Source organism: Manis javanica, chromosome 5, assembly GCF_040802235.1.
Source record: "Manis javanica isolate MJ-LG chromosome 5, MJ_LKY, whole genome shotgun sequence".
NCBI lineage: Eukaryota > Metazoa > Chordata > Mammalia > Pholidota > Manidae > Manis > Manis javanica.
Genome location: NC_133160.1, coordinates 139,099,995 through 139,120,312, shown reverse-complemented (window position 1 = coordinate 139,120,312; position 20,318 = coordinate 139,099,995). Strand labels below are relative to the sequence as shown.

At 35.2% G+C, this 20,318-nt stretch overlaps 1 protein-coding gene across 6 annotated transcripts in view; it reads right to left on the bottom strand.

Annotated features, from left to right (window-relative positions):
- The window catches only part of ATP8A1 (ATPase phospholipid transporting 8A1), a 222,501-nt gene that overhangs the window by 133,740 nt on the left and 68,443 nt on the right, over window positions 1-20,318 (bottom strand). For 3 of the 6 annotated variants that reach the window (XR_012131751.1, XM_037002853.2, XM_037002855.2), the window contains exons 7-14: window positions 16,878-16,951; window positions 14,272-14,341; window positions 13,086-13,213; window positions 9,054-9,165; window positions 7,663-7,828; window positions 6,234-6,361; window positions 3,813-3,890; window positions 2,779-2,867 (exon numbers count right to left, since the gene is read on the bottom strand). Coding sequence is in view for 5 of the 6 variants with exons in the window: in XM_037002853.2 (XP_036858748.1) it covers window positions 2,779-2,867; window positions 3,813-3,890; window positions 6,234-6,361; window positions 7,663-7,828; window positions 9,054-9,165; window positions 13,086-13,213; window positions 14,272-14,341; window positions 16,878-16,951 (845 nt within the window). In the remaining variant the exon portion in view is untranslated. Of the gene's footprint in view, window positions 1-2,778; window positions 2,868-3,812; window positions 3,891-6,233; window positions 6,362-7,662; window positions 7,829-9,053; window positions 9,166-13,085; window positions 13,214-14,271; window positions 14,342-16,877; window positions 16,952-20,121; window positions 20,196-20,318 lie in introns of all 6 variants that reach the window. The other 3 variants (XM_037002854.2, XM_037002856.2, XM_073237686.1) reach the window with 2 other exon arrangements.

The window sequence follows — 20,318 nt, the reverse complement described above, 5'->3', positions numbered from 1 at the left end:
ACAGTGGCATCTCTGACAAAGTTGACCTCTACAAAATAATCATCATTGCTAAGTGTGTAGAAATCTTTTCATTTCACTGAACATTATGAATCCAATTTGGGGAATTGGTTATGTGAAATGAGAGAAAACTTACCAAGACTACATTTTGAACCAGTAAGTATTCAATATTATTTCTTATAAATTTACGGAATATTAGGCAAAGATTACACTATGAAGAGAATTCAAATCTTGTCCTTCAAACTGATAAAAGCCAACAGAACACATGTTTGACTCTATCTTGGGTAAAACTAGGCTTTATCTTACTTCTTAAAAATGCTGAAGAAGCATTAGCTATGAAATTGTACCCCAAGGCATTTGTTAGTTTGAAAGGCATGTGAAAGTTTGTATTTTTCTCCCTTGCTTTGCCGAGTCCTGGAGGGATAAACACCATGCTTTCTTCTGCTGGAGCTGGAAGTACAGGTATACAGTCATGCCCCATATTATCAAGTGTTAAACACTGCTACGGTGCAATGGGAGAACAAAACCATGTTATATCCCTGTCTGGGTTCCTATAACCCAGGACAGCCCAGAGGAAATTCCCACAGAAAAGTGGTTGGGAGTGATTACTTTTTCTTGCAGAGTTTGGTGTAATTAACAGAGGTACATCTACTATGAACACCCGAGTAGTCTGAAGTCTCAGTTTCCCCAAATACATCAACAACTCTCTGCAGTGCTGACACTGCCCCGTCCATCAGGATGTTTGTGGAAGGGGAGGTTGATAAAAACTCAAGCAGGGTTAAGGATCCTAAAAGTACACACAACCTGTACATGATTACTGGAAGCAGTTTCACAACTAGCTTCAGTCAATAAAGCTATTCTTGAAAACATGATACATCATCCAAGAAAGGGACATGTTTCTGTTTATGTAGGTAAGATCTGTAAACAAAGAACACCTGTTTAGTTCTAAACATATCGGAATTTTTTATTGTTTATTGTCACATTGAATTATCAACAAAGTTGGGACTAGATGTCGTGCCTTATGACTTCACCTCAATATTGAGATGTTATGAGGAAATCTGTTTCACTGGAAATTTAATATGATGACAATTCTTAACTCTTAATACTACTTTAATATTTTCCAGTCTCAAATCTCCCCTATCCTGTAAGAGTTGTTAATGATGATATCATCAAAAGATCCACGAAGGACACTGCCCTTTAACTACTGTCTGGAAGTGTTTAAAGACTTGTTTCAAGAATAAGAAAAAAACAGATTAAATGCAGAAGAGAGACTACATCTCATTTTAGCTTTCTCTTAAGTTCACAATCAATATACTAATTTGAAGAACTTGCTTATTCATTCAGGAACCAGGCAAAATAAAAAAGGATGTCAATTATCAGACAGATCATTCTAAAAATGACATTCATGAATGCAGGATTTGTGTAAGAACAAACCACCATAAGTCTGTCAGCAAGTATGATGCAACAGACTCTAGAATCACACAGTCCTTTCCTTCTCTCATCTGGGGTAACTGTGGGTTGAATATACATGATGACAAAAAGTGCGGCACCTCTCTTGCTCCAGCAGCTAAGCAAACTACGAGGCCTGTAGCGGCCTGAGTGAGGAGAGCCTCTTTTGTCTAAGGAAATTAGGAGATCATCAGAGAAAGAGGAAAGATGGATGGATCCAGCCCTGGAAACAGTATGTATGCATCTTAAATTAAGCCTGTCTTTACAGTGTGAAAAAGCCACTCAGTCAAATGTCTTTTCAGTTTCATTTATACATAGTTTGAAGTCATTTTTAGTGACACCCTCTGCTAACCCAAAGAACCCCTCCGTCTATTTCCCTTTGTAGACCCTGTGATATACAGTGTAGCAGTAACCGCATGCTTTTGGAAATTTTCACCAAATGGTTATTTATTTATAATTTTAACTAAGGCATTTTCAAAATTCAATACACCATTTTTATACCAGCTGACTGCTTAGAGGCAGGGTGTGAGTGGGAAAGAGCAGGTACAAGCCAGAAAATCCCAAAGCAAGTGCTCATGCTTGTGTGGCTATGAGACTGGTATTTACTAGTCTCACTGTAGATAAAGATGGAAAATTTGATAGTCGGTCAATCAACCAGGAGTTTCACCTTTTGATGTCTTTTTAGGTAATGTGGAAATTACTTTTCTCAAATTATCTTATAAAGTATTTCAAGAAGAAGGCTTTGGAAAGTTTTGGCAAGCATATCTGGAAGGTACAATTGGGCACACAATGAGTATATCCTAAAGGACATCAAGAGCCTGAGAAAAGCTTTTGCAGGCATTCCCTATCCTGTGGTCTTAGGAGTTTCACATCCCTGTCTCCATCAGAAATTCAGATTGCTCTGTGATTGCTAAGAGGAGAGATGATAAAAGAACAGACAAATCAAAGGGATACCTAGCAGAGAACAACTTAAAACTTAACTTAAAAACTGCCCAAGGACAGACTGTACCTTCTTACCACATGAAAGCTGTACTCTACCTTTATGGCAATACAGCGGGAAGTGTATTTGTACTTTATTACCAGAGTCAAATAAAGATCTTTGGCAATTCTAAACACTGAAATATTACTGGGCAGAGCCCCCACTTCACAGGTAATTCCAAATGAAAAACAATACCAAACTACAAATACAAAGCATACATGCATGCTGAAATTAAAACAGCTGCTTTCTAGATTAAAAAAAAACTCTCCTAACAAAAAAATCTCAAAATATACCTAACTGTAAGCTCTAATTAAATGTGCATTTCATATTCTAACTAAAGGGAAAAAACTCACCCATAAGCAACTCCAGCTACGGTGCACTTCTTAAACTGCATTACATTGCACGTCAGAGTACCAGTTTTGTCAGAAAATATGTATTTTACCTAAAAAAGTTTGAAATTTCTCATTAAAATTTCATAAGTCTTTTTATGACAGTCTTTTATAGAGGGGGGGGGAAACCCTTATTCTTTTTATCAATTTTGTTACATTGTACGGACACAATGAATGCTATTAATTGACTACTTTCTGCACATAGATTAAGGAAATTCAAGTATTTTTTAAAAGTATTTTAGCAATGATGCATTTCATATATGAACACTGAATATTAAGAAGATGTTAGAAAAAGTACAGCCATGTAGAACTGGGCCTTAGTATGTCTGGATTTCCACTAGGTAGTGCCACTATTGCTACTGAACATTTTATGGAGCACTAACCATCTTTCAGTATTTCTCAAAACAACAATTATAGAATTGACAATAGCTTGTGCAATTAGCTTCATATACCATCTGAATTGGTAAGAGGAAGGATAATTCTGGCTTAAATGCTATTTGAGAAGTAAGAGTTAGCAAATGGCAATAACACAAAAACAGAAGTTTTTCTCAGCTAGTATGCATAAACAGATTACAAATATACACATATGTGAACATAGTATGAATTATAAACCTAAAATTCCTGTTTGACTACTATTATACTTCGACTTACACAACTTCATTGATGAATCTAACGTGGTCTTCCTTTCTAGTCAGAAGTTATGAACAATTTTCATACTGAGAGAGTTCATATTAAAACAGCCAACACTTTACTACTAATCAGTTTCTAACTGAAGCACAACCCTCAGCACAGTATGGTATATGTGGAGGTAAAATATGCTTTTAATAACATTTTAATAACATCATTTATAAAAAATGAAAATTGATAGTTATGTACTAACATGTAATTATTCCAATAATGGAAAATTAAGAGCTAATTCATCTGAAGTTGCCACATGCAGCTGAAATTACAATGAATCTGACTTCCAATTCGACATATCAACAAGAAATTTAATTTACCTGGCCAAGCTCCTCGTTCAGATTAGATGTCCGAGCCATAGCAGCAGTGTCTGTGGGTTCATAGTGCATGTCGAGATCCTTTTTTTAAAAAAAAAACAAAAGAAATCATTGAATACAATTGGTAATAAGAGATGGAGTGAAATTATATTTAACTAGTGAGCTAAGTATGTAACCACTTTCATCTCTCACCACCCCTACACCATTTCAGATGACTTCTCTGGGAAGTATGGAGTACAAAATAATATATTTCACAATAAGGGCAGGACAGTATAGTAATTAGAACATATTTCTGGGACCAGGCAATCTTGATTTACTATTATTCCACCATTTTTTGGATATGAGACCTACTTAAGGCTAAATAAGATAATGCATATAAAGAGCTTCCTAAGGTGTCTCATACAATGTAAGTGATTAAGGTAGACTAAAATAACAATGACTAAACATTGCCCAAATAATTAAGACTTTAAACCCCTGGAAGACTTACCTAAGAGGTTCTATCTACTTGTACTCTATTGGCCAAGTTTCTTACACTCCATATACTTGAAAACAAAATGAGAACACTTCTCAAAACCCAAATAAAAATATATCATTTAAGTACCAATAGTTACTTGCATTGTACCCAGAATTTATGAGGTTTGGCTATTAATCCTATAAAAATTAGTACTTTCTATGGTATAATATTTTATTGACAAGTCAGGGTTTAGTGATTTTCACATGTCAAATGAAAAAGTCAAATCTAATCTCTCTTACATCCACTTCAAGACTGATCAGTATTGGTTCAGGAATAGGTTACTGAGTTGTAGGGGCCATGTTTTAAGAGGTATATTTTAAACAACAGGGCAATGTTCAGAGAGGAATAACCACAAAGGGGATTAAGTTGGAAATCAAGTCAAATGCAGAACAGAAGATGGAGGATATTTGGTTAGGCGGGGAAAGATATGATAGAGAGTAGGCATGAGTTCAAATACTTTGCAGAGCTGTCACTTCGAAATAAATTAGACATTTTCATAAAAGATCTATTGGGCAGAACCAGAATCAGAGGGTGGCAGTTACCATCTCATTTCCACAGAAGGAAGAAGCTGCCTGGCTAAGGCCAGACCTGTCAGAAATGTTATAAAATATCTCTCTATTAGAAAGGTGGTTAGAAAGTATAAGCCTGCTGGGTTCATTCAACACAAAAATCATATAATTATTTGAAGTAAATACTATTTTTGAAAATCCAAATAAGAAAATAATAAAGTGATGGACTACTTATTTGATTCTTACAATTAGTTACCTTGCTGTTTCTTACATTGTAAGTGGGAAACATTGAAGAAGTCTTAATTTTTATTCGTACAAGTTTTATTACACAATTTTTTCAGCAACATACCTCCTATGTGAAATGAGCTATGCCTGCATCTCATTTTAGATTTCTAAATTGTACTGCTCTTTACCAATAAATTAAGAGACTGACAGTTGAGTGGACAATTTACATTGGGAAAATAATGAGTATTTTGCAAAAGTATCATCAGTTTAAAAAAAATCCTAATATTGTTCATAGTGACTTTTAAATGATTTATAAGGAAACAACAAAAAATAACACCAAAATTTCTCAAAATAAAAAAAAATTGAGCTTGCTGGTATATTAGGTCTAAAGATTTAATTTACATAAATTCATTATTTTAACTTCGGGAAATAAATTATGGAAGAATCTATTTTGTAAACAAAAAATTTAAGAAACAGATGTCCAGTACATTTTTCCAAGATTAAAAATTTAAGAAAACAAATTAAGAAAAATTCAAGCACTGCTGAAATTATTTACAGTGTGGAAAAACAAACTACATAGGGGTATATAAAAAAGATGTTAGACAGCCTTGTTGTTACAAGTAGTGAATACAGTATTATTTCTACAGTGCTCAATTGGTTAGGAAGCTATCTGCTCTGTTGTGAGGTTTCTTTGATCTGTGCTACTACTGTGAGATGCAGTTAAGCATGCTTTATCATTCTTTGTGAGTGCCCAAGAAAATATGTCTTGAAGAAGTGAAGTGGTCTGGCAAGGTGCACATAGCTCATAAATTATAGAACTGCAACTACAATCTAGATTTTAAACTCCAAACCGCATGGTTCTCCTTTTCTCCAAGACAACTCTGTAGTCCAAAAGAGGTGTCCTGAACTAGAGACCTATTTTCCCCAGGATGTCTGGACTGTAAACCTATGTGATTCTGAGATGAGAGACTTTATTACTGATTTTCACATGTCAAAGGAATTTTTTATAAGTACATAATAAGGCTCAAAATTTTCTGAAAATGTCACTGTGGAGTCAATAAAAGGTAAAGTATAAGTAGGATTTTTTTTTCCTCTGAGAGATCAGAAGACCCTATCAGGAAAAAAAGACAAAATGTATATTTAAAATGATCAAAAGCAATATTAATTCATATTTACCCAATTTATGAAGTATGCCTGGGTAAATTTCACCACTTCTAATGTAACCAACAAGCTGATAGGAATGAGATTGTTGAAAAGGATGATGAAGGTCAAGAAATTCAGTCCAAAATTACTAGCGCCACCATCTGTTGGGGGAGGTGGGGAGAAAGTCATTTATGCTTTATATTTTGTGTGCGCTGACTGTAACTTTAACATAACAAGAATTTCTCATACAGCATATCTAGATAGTTTGGGAGGAACACTGTTTGATAACATATCCTTAGTCTCAAGTACAGTCTTGCTATTTGGAATAGCAGTATTTGTGTTCAACATATTGCTAATCCTATTAAGGACTGCATAATGGTACAAAAAGTGAAAGTATTAGCAATTATCTCAAATCCTGTTCCAAAAACAAAGTTTACAGATATTAGGGAAATACTGAGGGTTTGTGGATGTAAAAATCTCAATTGGGTAGAATCACTTGTACATAAATTCTTGAAGACATTTCCAATTTAAAGCATGCCGTAAAAGCAAAGTAACAAAACAACAGCAAAACAAACCCAAACAGCAAAAAGCAGTGCAAGGCTGAACCCCTGTTAAATTCAGTCCTTGGTGAATTTTACTTTCCTCCTCAATAATGAAAATAAAACAGCCATCCCAGAAGTATATGACACTTTGTCATGCTGTGAAGTATATGACAAAGTGAATTGATGGTAGTCGTAACAGTTCTGATGTAGAAATAGTATATCAATGACTGGAAAAAAAAAACTTGGAATAGCTGCAAAGCTAAATCAATATAATAAAAAAAGCTGAAATCAATTTTGCTATAAGATTTAACTAGAATTTGTTTTTATACTTTTGGAAATTAAGTATATATTGGTTAAGAACTCATCAAAAGAAAATGCCAACTTACTTTCCAGAAGTGTTCAGAGTGGGTACATTAGTCCCACAAGACTAAAAGGATAAATGCACCAAAAGGGAACTATAATAGTACTTTCTCTAAGATAAGATGACTATTAACACAGAATTCATTACATTCATGGGCTCAAAGGGAAGTATATTCAACTTAAACCCTTTAAAAGCATTTAAACTACTTTTTGGTGTATAAAATATACATAATCACCTTTTTAAAAATCAGATAGTTATCTAACTACCTGCATCAAAATATTTTTAAAGAATAACATTAATTAAAATAATTTAAGTAAAATAACATTTTATATTACTTTGGAGACCTCATTATGTTTCTAAGGATTCTGGAATTTTAGAGATTCTAGTATTTGACTTACTTTCACTAAAAACTGCATTGAAAAATAAAGATTAATTGCCTAATTATCTTGGCACCTAAGTTTTCCTTTTAGAAATCATAGGAAATTCCAAGAATAGCTGTGAAGCAAATACACATTTTAACAAATGAAAAAATAAGTACAATAACCACTTCAATGCTTACAGTTTAGATTGAGATACCAGTCCTTTCCAGAATGCCTTCGATTCCAAATGGCTGAGCCCACAGAACATATGAGAGACATGGCAATCAGGATACAAAATAAAATCAAAATTTGTACGTTTGTGATCCGTTCCACATTTGAGAGTTTAAGTGGTGGACTTGTCGAATTCTGGAAAAGAAACAAGATGAATAAAAAAAAAAGTGTGCACAAATAATTTAGCAATTTGATGAGAGTGATAAAATAAGTCACAACTTAAAATCTAGACATGGTAGACACATGAAAATTATACAGAAAACATTCATAGATGTAATAACTTGCCAAAGATGAACCATTTTTTTTTTCTGAAGGCCACTATATAATCCAAGCCTTTGGCTAGGATGTAAAACAGTAAGGAAATGACATTCCATTTGTAGACAGTGCTTTTGCATTGTGGCAGGTAAGATGAACAATGTATTAGCTGACTTCTTCAGCAGACAGGGTAGACTAGAAGTATCTAGCATCTCTGCTTGGGAAGACAGGCAGAGAAGGTGGCTGATGCATCCACAGCACAGACTTGGACATTCCAAAGGATGAAGACAATCTTTAAAGAACCTCTGGCTTCTAGAATTCTGGTGGCATTTAGTAATTGCACTGAACGCAGCTGTAATTGAAGCAGTCCTGGCTATAAAGAATAATAGGGGCAACTTTTCTTATCTGTATATAATGACAAAAAATGGTTATGGTAGATCTGTGCTAACCAAGGTATCTGTAGAACAGGCAATTATATCTGTCATAATCAGTATAAAATGTAGAGAATTTACTGAATGATTAGGGGTGGAATCATTCACTGTAGTCCCGCTTGCCCATTGATAACATCTTTGTGTCTTTACAAAGTTATCAGTCCTTAAAGCAGATTTTCATTTAGTATCTTACAACTAAGCTTGTCATATTCATCTAACCACTGGACACTCATGATATTGTAACAGAGAAGGAGCATCCACATGCATGTGTAAACATTACAAGTACTAAGATTAAAGTGGATTAAAAATAGCCTTTTATAAGACTGGTGTGAAAAAATGAAAATAAGTTCTAAAATATGACCACTGTATTACAACAAAAATATGAGACAAACACTTTAATGCAGAGCATTTGTTATAACTCAGATCGATCCCCGCAGTGTTACCCACGGACCAACACACAAAATCATGGAGAGTTCATGCATTGGGTGGCCTCTGGTGGAACCTTCTAATACTCTTGTGTGCACTGAGCCACTCACTGTACAGCCTGCAGGTACAGTGGGGGGCTCAGGAGTCTGTGACAGATGATCTGCTATGTTTGGGACTACAAGCTACAAATGACACATTTTAAAAGACTTAGGTCCAAAAGGTTTTCATAGGTAAAAAAAAAATCCCACCTGCATCAGCTTGGTGTCATGTCCAGTGTAGACAACTATTCCATGAACCCACTGTGTATTTCTCAACTGAGCGCCTCGAAGAAGGATCTGGTCAGCCCCCAGGGGAACAGTGCTGTGTCAGATCATATTGACATTAGGAACGACATTTTCTGACATGCTTAAGAATTCTACAGCTACTATATAATTCCAAAAAAGTTTCTGTTATTAAAATAACCCTTCCCACATCTGCTTTATTTTTAGAAAAGAAGTACTTTTTCTACCAATAGGAGTAATTTTCTTACACAAGGAGAGCTGGAGGGAAGCTTTCCAGTTACTTAACACCAAACCAGCCACACTTCCTACAACTTCCCTATCCATGTTGGTAAGCAATGTTTTGGGATTAGGAGGCTAATTCTCAAACCCATTTAAGACTTCTGATTTAGTAAGGCTGTTTTAAGTTTCTGAGATGTTTGCAAGTGGTGAGGTTAGGGGATATGTTCCTTCATCCATACTTGCCTTTAAATTAAAAACAGCTTTGTGCATTACAATGGTTCAAAAAATATACAAAATAAAGAACTCATCATACATTTGCACTGCCACCCCTACTCTCTAAACATAAGTTCTTGTATTTAAAATCTCTCGGACATTCATTTTATTGTATCTGAAGATCAGTTCTCCACGAACTGTGGATAAACCTCCATATATGGTAAGCATCTAACAAGTCTTAAATACTCTTCTGAAATAACAGCAAATTGAGCCTAAGCATTCCAATTTAAGCCATATTTTTCACGAATAAGGGTCAAGTTGGATCTTCCATAGTTTTTTGTTTTTTTTTTTTTTGCAAGGCTATCCACTATGGTATGTTTTTGGAAGGTGCCACCTCACACCGAGTTATCAGAACGGTCTAAGCTATTACAGATACAGTGGGATTCTTGATGGAAACACATTACACAAAACTTAATGGCTCCAGGATTCCTATCAGTATGATTCCATTTTAATAAGAAAAAAAAAAAAGAAAGAAATGTCAAATAAAAAGAAAAATACATTAAAAAAAAAAACCTTCCAGGAAAAGAAGGAAATAATTTCTTCCAGAAAAGTCTCCAGAGAACACAGAACTTCTTTGTCAGTGGTGGCAAAGGGAGACTGAAGCTTTTGTTTCTGGGGAGCTTTCAGGGTTCAGCAGGCTTCTAAGACCATGAGCACCTTGGGCCTTGGGCTCTTCTTTCAGAAACTACACAAGCGTCACTGGCTCAGGAGAAATCAATCCAGGTGGATGATAATAACAACACCTGTAGTCTTCCACTTAAGTGAGTAAATGCTTAGGTATTTCCATAGCATATTCCAATTCAGAAAAAGAACACAGCAACTGTAACTCTCATTCTTTATGCACAACAGCACATCTTTCAGACCCATCTGGAAGAGAACCCCTCTTTCAAGATTTGGGGTGCATGTGCAAATTGGGAGGGGGCCTCAGGCCTAATGCAGGTTTCCAGGAAGCTCCTGGGAAGCTGCTGGACTGCACAGGGGCATGTATATGCCAACTGTTCCTCATATGTGCAATGGGGTATAATATGGCCATTATACCCCATTTGTGGTATGGCTTGATTGGAATTGGGTAAATTCTTCAAAAGCTAAAATATTACTTTTCAATTACAGGGGCTCAACAAGAGGTAGTTATTATTAATTTTCATCAGAGTTGGAATTCTAAAGCTTCTGGGATTAGATGATGACCCTAATCCTTAGTGGAATCAAAGTATACTCATTCCAAACAAAGGGGCTCCAAGACCTCTGGGCAATCACTGTAAAAGTCAGATGTGCTACAAATACTAAGGTATTAAAAATCTGTTTCCACCTTTCAAATAAATGAAAGCACATTACATAGATTCTGCATGTACCCAAAATATTGGCACCATCACACAAAGTTTATCCTTCACTGCATGGACTTGCTTGTTAATTTGATGGGAACTGATAAGAAATGGAAGCTGGCCAGTTGGGAATGTCAGACTACAGAAACATTACTTGTATAAATGGCCAAATCTATCATTAGTCTATAACCATATGTTCATGGAAAGATCACTTCTGCAAATTTTAGAACAAAATACAGTACTTCAAGAACTGAAGGAAAGCTTTTGGTAGATCTGAATGAAGATGATAGTTCAGGGTATACTTCAAATGTCCTTTAGAATTCAAAAGCTCTAATAATGCAATTACAAAATAACTAAAATACTGATAATCTCTCAGGCTGGTGGGCTGAATTAGTGCATTTAGCTGCATTTTGCCAGCCACTACAAAAGCCTGGTAAATAAGGTACACCATACAGTATGGGAGGCAAGGAAGAGGGAGGGGAGGGCAAGGGGAAAGAGAAGGGAGGTAGGAAAGACTCCACCTTTTCTGCCAGGTTCTGCCCCACTTCTTTGCTCCCTTTCACAACAAAACTCATTGAAAAAGTGACTATAACTTGCTCTTTTTATCTCTTGTTCCATTACCTCAAACCTATACTTGTCAGGCTCCACTTGTTCTAATGAAGCTCAAGGATCTCCACTTGCTAAATCCAGCTGTTAATTCTCAGCCTCCTTGTACTTAACCATCAGCAACATCTGACCCACTTTTACCCCCCTCCACCAAGGTACAGTCTCTTCCACTCTCTTGGTTTCCATCCTATCACCTTGACCTCAGTCACTGGTCCCCCCTCTTTTCCCTCCTTTGATGTTGGAGGGAAAAGGACTGTCATTGGTGCTCTTCCCATTTCTGTCTGTACCCTTTTGCCCCTGGTGACTTCTTCCACCCTCATGGGATTAAATATCTATGCCAACTACTCCCAAATTTATCTCATGAACCTAGACCACTATCCCAAACTCTAGGCTTATATATTCAACTGCTTCTTAGACATGTCTGTTTAGATATTACAAACTTAATTAAATCCAAAACAGAACTGCTGCTATTCCCCTTCAAGCCCCTCAAATGTATCCCCACTTCGCTCAGAATGCTACTCTTACAATGGCCTATGAAGCCTGTCACGTCAGGCCCACTACTATCTCTGAGCCGTTGGTCACTCCACTTCAACCACACTAGCCTGTCTAATATCCCCTAACTACTCCTGGCATTTTCCCGCTTTAAGATGATGCAATGATATAACCAATAATTTGCTCTGACTATTCCTCCTATCTGGAATCTTCTCCACCCATATTCATATGGTAACTTCCTCACCTCGTACTCACCTTGTTCAAATGTTGTTATCCGAATGAGGCTTACTGCAACTCCTTACCGAAAAGTGATTCCCTCCCAAAGACTCCCAATCTCCTCTCTCCCATGCTATTTTTTTCCAAAGCATTTATCACTTTCTAATGGAGTACAGAATTTTCTTGTTTATTATTTGATTGTTTGTTTGTTTGCTATTCCCTTAGCTCAAGAAAGTAAGCTCACAGGGACAGGTGTATTGATCTACTTTGTTTATTGCTGTGTCCTTAATATCTGTAACTAGTCTAGCCCAGTAGATGATTAATGAATACTGGTTGAATCAATGAGGGGAGAGGCAGGAAAGAGGAGAGGGGCAGGAAGCATGTAACAGCGAAGATGATTACAGATGATAACATGGCCTATAAAAGAGCAATTACGCAGAGAAGAAGAAAAGAAACTATCCGGGACAATGCAGGTAGAGTCTGAACTCCTTGAGGCATCTAGAGATCACAGGGAAGGATCCAGGTCACGGAGACAGCACAGTTAGACCTACCTATATAACAGAAGTATTCTGGCCAAAGAATAAGCCACTAACCAATGTGCCAGAAGCTTGACATATCCCTGAAAACATCCGATTGTCAGGTTGGCAGGAACCCTGGGTAAGTCTTCAGCTGTGCTTTACACATAAGGTTAGGAGCTAGGGTTTTCATGAGACAACTCAAAGTAGAAGTAATATAGAAATGTTTAAGAAAAAGGTTTTAAATGCTCAAACTTAGAGCATAAGAAAATAATATGTACCCAGGCTTGGAAGACACTCAGCAACACATGGCGACCCAGTGAATTTTGTGCTTTTTTGTGAAGGCTGATTTTACATACCCGTGTCCATCAAGCCGTATGTTTCCAACAAAATCATAGAGATGTCTGTTTGGACTTTCACACTCGATTCTGCCAGAAATTCTCATCAAACTGTCAATGTCCTTTATATCTGATGTTGCTGGTAAGCCCTGTTTAGAAATTTTTAAGCAAGCAAAGAATATATTAAGTGAGTTGTGTGTGGGAGGACGAGGGGAATTCTGCCTCTAGGGAACTTCTCCATCTAGGCCTTAGGATCTAAGAGATTCTCCCATCTTGTATGATACTCTGTCAAATCATAGTTGAGGAATACCTTCCTCTTTACTCGAACACAGTTTTTTAGCACAAGCATAGGGTAGCTTTTGTGAAAGTTTTAAAATATATTGAAGTGATTGCTATAATCTAGTCTGTGCAGATACTTTGAAGTAAGTTCTCAAAGAACTGTTTGCTTCCAGAAATAAGATATGTAACATTATACAGTCTGTCTGCTGAATCTCAGAAAGGGAATGCACAATGAATAGAATCTATATTCCATAGGAGTAGTGCTGTTTCTGTTCTTGCAGCCCACTGACAAGGAAAACTCCAAAGGAGCTCCTTCCTCTGACCAGCTAGAACTGGCTGTAACTGAACAGGTCCCCACTTCCTATGGTACTCAGTTCAAGTGCTGTGATGACCTATTCCCACCATATCCCAACCTGACACATACCATTTCATCATTTGCCTAGAATCCAAGAGAATACCTGTTTAAAAACCTTTTAAAACTTTAAAGTAAAAACTTTGTAGTTGCTTTGTCAGGGATAGTATGAGAAGTGAATGTAGAAAACTACACTATTCCCTGAAATTAGTGAGACTTAGAACAGCGACGGAAACTCTATCTTTACAATATGGCCAAGCCAAATAGCACGCCAGGTGAATAAGCTAACGCATGTCAAAGCACTTAGAACTACTAATAGCATTATTATCAGAATGTTAGCTATTACCTAAAATATTAAAAATATTATGAATAGTATCTACATGATGGACCAAATTTATTCAGGGAGGCACATCTGAATCTTCCATAATACATTAAGGATACCACTTTATAAAACCCCTTCATTGTGGCTTAATTAGACAGAACTACTTCAACTCAAAACAGTAAGAGTAAGAAGTAAAGCTCCTGATTCCACATCATAAAACAGCAACAATGATATAAACCTGTATTAGATCTTACCTGTCTAATTTTCAGGTTTGTTTCACCATCTAAGTTGGATGTTTCAATGTAACACATGGCCTGGGGCTCGCTGTTGTTTAAAATTGAAAAGCAAAGATTTAGTGGAGGAAGGAGAACTTAATAACAGCTTATTTAAATGCTCAGGCTCACAGAAGCCTTTTGTTCTAAACAAAGCTTTAGTTGCCTAGTTTCTTGAAATTCATTTTAACTGCAAAATGCTGTGAAGCAGAACCCATGCATGACAACTCATGGATCAGCTTTTCAGCCAGAAGGACCCAAAAGCAATTTCCTGGCAACAATCAGTACTGATCTTCAAGATAATGTACATAATTAGATTTGTCACATTACACTTGAATTGCTCACCATATAGACATAGCAAAGACTGTATCTGAAATATAAAGCAGTTTTAGGTCCAGATTCCTCTTTAGCTTAAAAATATCAAGTGAGATTTCATGCTTGCAGCCTATGTGCAAATTGGTTAAGGAGACTGGTTGATTAGAAAATTCCAGATTGTTGCTTCTACAAACTTGCATTTACTACCCTTTCAGAAAGGATGAGTTGAATCATATGAACCATAATATTTAAAGTTCAAGGCTACTTTTAAAAACTGCATGAACAGATTTTACAATGAAAGTGGATATATATCTTTCTCCCCTTATTTTTTTTTTTAAGTTGCTATTTTTTTTTTAAGTTGCTCTGGCAATTGCTCTTAATTTTCTGCCTCAGAGATTCTTGTGGCAGAAAAAGCTAGAACCAAAATCAGCCAACTTCGCCACCTTGCTGTCTGACCTGAACCTGCAGATCCACTTTATGGGTGGCCATCATTGTTTTAGTAAAGTCTGTTGTACAGTGGCTGGTGTAAGGGGCCCGTGTTCTCTAGTGTTATCACAGGTACCATACACTGGACTGCTTACATCCTTCCCTTTCACGTACTGAGTTTGTAATTGCCCAGCAATTATAAATAAGGTGTTTGCAGGCCAACTGCATACGATCCTCAACTATAAAGAAAAGCATTCTGAAGTTAAATCAATCTTATTAGCACTTGGTATATAATAAGCCTAATTAACCTACATCATTTAAGTATCTATGAATGTAATTTCTGATAAGCATATGTATTCAAAGTTAGAAATTTCAAAGTTACAAACACTTGGAATTTTCTAATCAACTTCCAATTTTTACATGTGCATAATAGACCATCCTGAATTTCTGCAATGAGCATGTGGCTTAGTTTTATGGCCTGATGGTTTGTGAAAATTACTGAAACCCATGTTCATTGGTTAAATATTTTACAGATTCGTTTGAAAGTAACTTTTCAAGTTCTTCAATGTACTCCATGGGTTTTGTTTTATTTTTTCTATAAAGATACTTTTTCCCAACTGGAAAAGTTCTTCAATATTTATATTTTCACTCTTCTAATTATTCAAAGTTTTATTTTTTTATTAGTGCCTTAATAGTAATTTGGCTCTGGCAATTGCTCTTAATTTATAACTTACATATATATTTGAAACATTAATGGTATATGAAATTATAAAACATATTTTCTGATAATATAAAAGCATGATGACAAACACTACATGAACATTGTTGATTCAATATTTTGGCAGTAAAATGTATTAAAGTATTTCTGATCAATACATCCACGGCCATTCTCATATTAAAAGAGAGTAACATCCTAATTGTATTTCTACTTTTCCTCAAAGAGCAAATTTTCTAGGACTTTAAATGGCAAGGAAGTTAGAAAGTTAAATAGCTGACTTCTATTTGAAGTGAGGTAAATAAAATAGGCATCCAAATTCAGAACATTCTTAATCCCTTAAGACAGCTGTTGCTGAAGCACTTAACAGTGCTATGAAAGGCAGCAAGAAGTCTCAGGTAAGGAATCCTGCCAAATAGACACTTCAGTGAACTATGGTGACATCCAGAACATAAACTACAGTGAGAGAGGCAAAGCAGGCTTTTTGATTAGTAAGTGGAAAAATGAAACAAGATGCATATCACAATACAGACACTAGTAGATAGCTGAAATTTATCACAGTAACATGCACTCTGTCACTAGTTACAAGTGGGATAAAAACTGATCCCAAAGCATGCGGTACAAAGTGTACAACATCCAGCTTTGTGCAGGGGGTCCTCTGTAAACCCTATACAAGCCCAAATTATAGTCGTAATTGCTAAAGGGATTCTGTAGAAATTACAGAAAATTTCAAATGTAAGAAGACAAATGTTGAAAATCTTAAAAATTTCTCAATAATTCATTTCATTAAAAGCTTAATGTTATGCAGAACAATATCCTGGAGAGGAATTAAAATAAGCCTTAGTATTCAGGCATGTTGTTAAGTATGAATATATTAATGATACACAGGAAACTAAAATCTACATTTACTGGCATGCTTCATGGACTCCTATTGATAACAATAGGAGCTGAATCTGCCCTCTTTCATAAAAGGCCTTTAAAACATCTATGAAATGTCCATTACCAAGAAGTATAAAAAATTTTGTGTTTTAAAGGAAGAGACAGAACTCAAAGCCATCTTTGGGTGTAACTCCTCTCTGGTGTAGGGTGAGGATCCACATACACACATCCTGTATGACTCAGTGGTTCTAACCTTGAGGACAGGCTGATGAGATCTGCTGGGAGATGTTCCCCATTGGTCACTTTCACTATTTCCCCTACTGTCACCTACAGGTCCCAGTTTAAAATAATTAAAATGGAAAAAAAAATGAATAACAGAGAAAAAAACAAATGGACAAAAGAGACAGAAAGTTTGAAATTATTATAGAAAATAATACATGTTAATAGAAACGTCTAATGCCAATTTTTTCAAAACCCATTTTGATCAGGTCTAAAGGCACAAGAAATATTTAAGGATTACTTATTTGCTTTTAAGCCCAATTTTCAATTTTTAATATGAAACTTTTGACTTTTTAAAGTTTATTCACAAGCATTTATCAAGTAAGAATATGTTTTTATAGACAGAGTGACTTTATCTTACAGATTTTCCTTTCTTCAATTCCTCACTCTCATGTCATCCACTCTATGTCCACGCCTACCCAAGAAGGAAAGAAAGGATTGTGGAAACTATTTTTTATGCTTTTGAAAAACCAAGTATACTATACTAGTTCTCCCCTACACACATGCTAAAAAAAACCCCTAAATTAGAAGTTTTCTGATTCCAAAATGTTTTCAAAGATAATTGAATTCCTATCTTATAATGCAAAGCTGAAAAAACATGGATCGTAGGATATTAGAAGGCATAACTGCAGCCTTTTGAATTACTTAATAATTAACAAAGTCTAGGTAATGTATTGTTTAGGGAGGGCAAGCCTTTGAGCTCAGGAGAAATTTTTCAGAGAGAGTATGAAATAGACATACCAAGTACCTGGTTTGGTCTGAAAAGCTGAAGTTATTTTACTCTATTTTATATTTTTTAAATATGTATGTGTATTTGTTATATACTAAAATTTCAGTGTCTTCATTTCAAAGTGAAAAATCAATGAAACATTAACTTTCAACCATGCTCATGCTTTAATTTCATGCTATCTCAAAGAAGGTGCACTATTATTATGTAAACAAAAAATGCTTGGAAATTAAAATATTATAAATTATTGTTTATGCTTGCTGCTAAGTGGTGCTTTTTCTGTAGGTGAAAATCACCATGTTATTATTCTGATAGTGAAAAATGTGGCATAAAGAAGATATTACATTAGGAGTTAAATATTCCAACACTGACCTAGTCATTAGCTAAAGTTAAATGGCAAAATTTAAGACTTAAAGACAAAATTCCTCTTTCTATTAAATGATGACAAAACTTCTCCCTACTTCTTAAGGCTAATGTAGATCCAAAAAAGTGTCAAGTAATGTGAAAATCCTTTGAGAAAACAAAACAAAAACAAAAACTGCAAAGTGGTATTTTGCCAATTGGGTAGAAATATCTAACAGCACGAACTTTATACTTTACTTTGAATCCTACTAAATAACACAAAGCAATGAATCAGATAATCTTTTTTAAAATAATAATCTTTTAAGGAAGTTAAACATTGTAGGTGTTATATTAAGATGTAGAAACTATTTTGATTTACCAATATTTATATCCACCAGTGAATGCTTTTAATGCTGAGAAATAAATCCTGTGATAATGTTCTAAAGTTTAAGAAATACAAGCATAGAGCTTAGTGGGAGTTTCTGGTTTCTGGGACTCAATAGAAGCAGATGAAAAATATTTGGAGAAAACTTTCAACTTAGAATAAAGTAAATTCAGGCCAGTAGGGTCAATTGTGTTCATATTTTGAGGATACAAAAAACAAATACTGTAATTAATAGTTCAGCATACACGATGCTTTCTATAAGTTATGTCTCTCTGATAAGTTTAATCAGGAAAAGAGCAACGCTTTTTTAAATTGCTGGACTGCTTTACTATCTCCTTGGATTTTGTTACATGGCATTCAGGTGGTCCATCGTCCATCACATTTATCAAACTTTTACTTAGTACCACCAAGTGCACACCATTCTGTTGGTTAGGCATTCTGCTGGTTCATTTAAATGAAAGATTAGGAACTGAAACAAAATGGAAAACTGGAGACTATCTGAATTTGATCCTTTGATCCATTTTCCTACTTTAAGAGATGTAAAATCAAGGCCTCAGAGATGAAGTATTTTGTTCAGAGTCACCAGGATTAGAACCCCAGTTTCCTGACTCCTAAACACAGCTCTCTTGTACCTGATGCTACCTGGTCCCTGAGACATAGACAGTGAGCCTGGTTATCCTCATTCTCACCCAGCTGTGTGTGGACCGTTACCTGTACTTCAGTTTTAGAAACTTGCCCTGATAAAGCTCTCAGTAAAGGCAACTAATAGCAAAAGATTGGGTTAAAAACCTAGTAATATTAATTTTTTCTGAAAAGAGAATTTAGAAGCATGTGACATAAAAAATTCCCAACACTAAAATATGGCAATTGAACCTCCTTACTTCCATGAATATCTGGATGACTCTTACTTGCTCAATTAAGTTTCATTAACTTGTCATAAATCCAATCACTTTAAATAGTGACCTGATTAAACAGATTTTGAGAAAAGGACACTGTCCATATTTATATGTGGATTTTACAAATAAAACTGTCCAAGGAAATGATGATAAACAACCTCTAAAATATTAAATACACATTTTTTTCCTTAATTATATCATGTCTAGCTTTACAGTTTTTAAACCTAAAACCATGTGAAAGTCACATTCTTTAAAGGGGAACAAACAGTGCCATATGTTCTCAATACTAATTCATGACTACTTTAAATATGAGAAACAAAAATAGCTAAATTCAGTAACAGAAAGGAACTTAAAAGAAAGTGCAAAGTACTTTAATTTTTTGTTGGAAAAGTATGGCCTTTCAAAAGATATGATGACAAAAAAGAAGTCATTCATTTTCTTGTATCCATAGCACCACAAAGATCAAGTAACTTGGAAGGATATACAAATGCATCAAAAAGGAATTTATCATGGCAAGAATTGTAAGATAAAATCAATAGAATCCAGTCCATGTATTATATAAAATGAATAACAGGAAGTCTGATAAGAGTAGTCCACAGGAAAGGATCTGGACATGTCCAGAGGGACAGCAGACTCTTAATTGTAATTGTAACTTTTGAATTATAAAATATAGCACCTATCACTTATTCTATATGGCAAACATGAAAGAGTCCTTTGAGTCCAATCAATTTTTTAATGCTTAATTCAAAATCATTAGAGAGGCTTAAAATCCTTCGTTTATTCCTTATTTCCTTGGAGAAATCACAAGGTCAATGCAGGGTAGAGAAAACATCCTCTACACTGTTTGAGCATCAGTAGGTGTCTCTACCTTGATGAGAGAAGTACAGTGTCAGCAGGTATATACTCTTTGCCTTTTATTATAACTATATCTCCAACATTTACCTGAAAGAAAACTGGGAATTGGTTAATTATCTGCATGGAAAGATAGTTACAAATATATAACCCATTGTATTTAAGCATAGAATACAGTAAAAATGGTTATTGGCAAACAAGAACCATTTATCC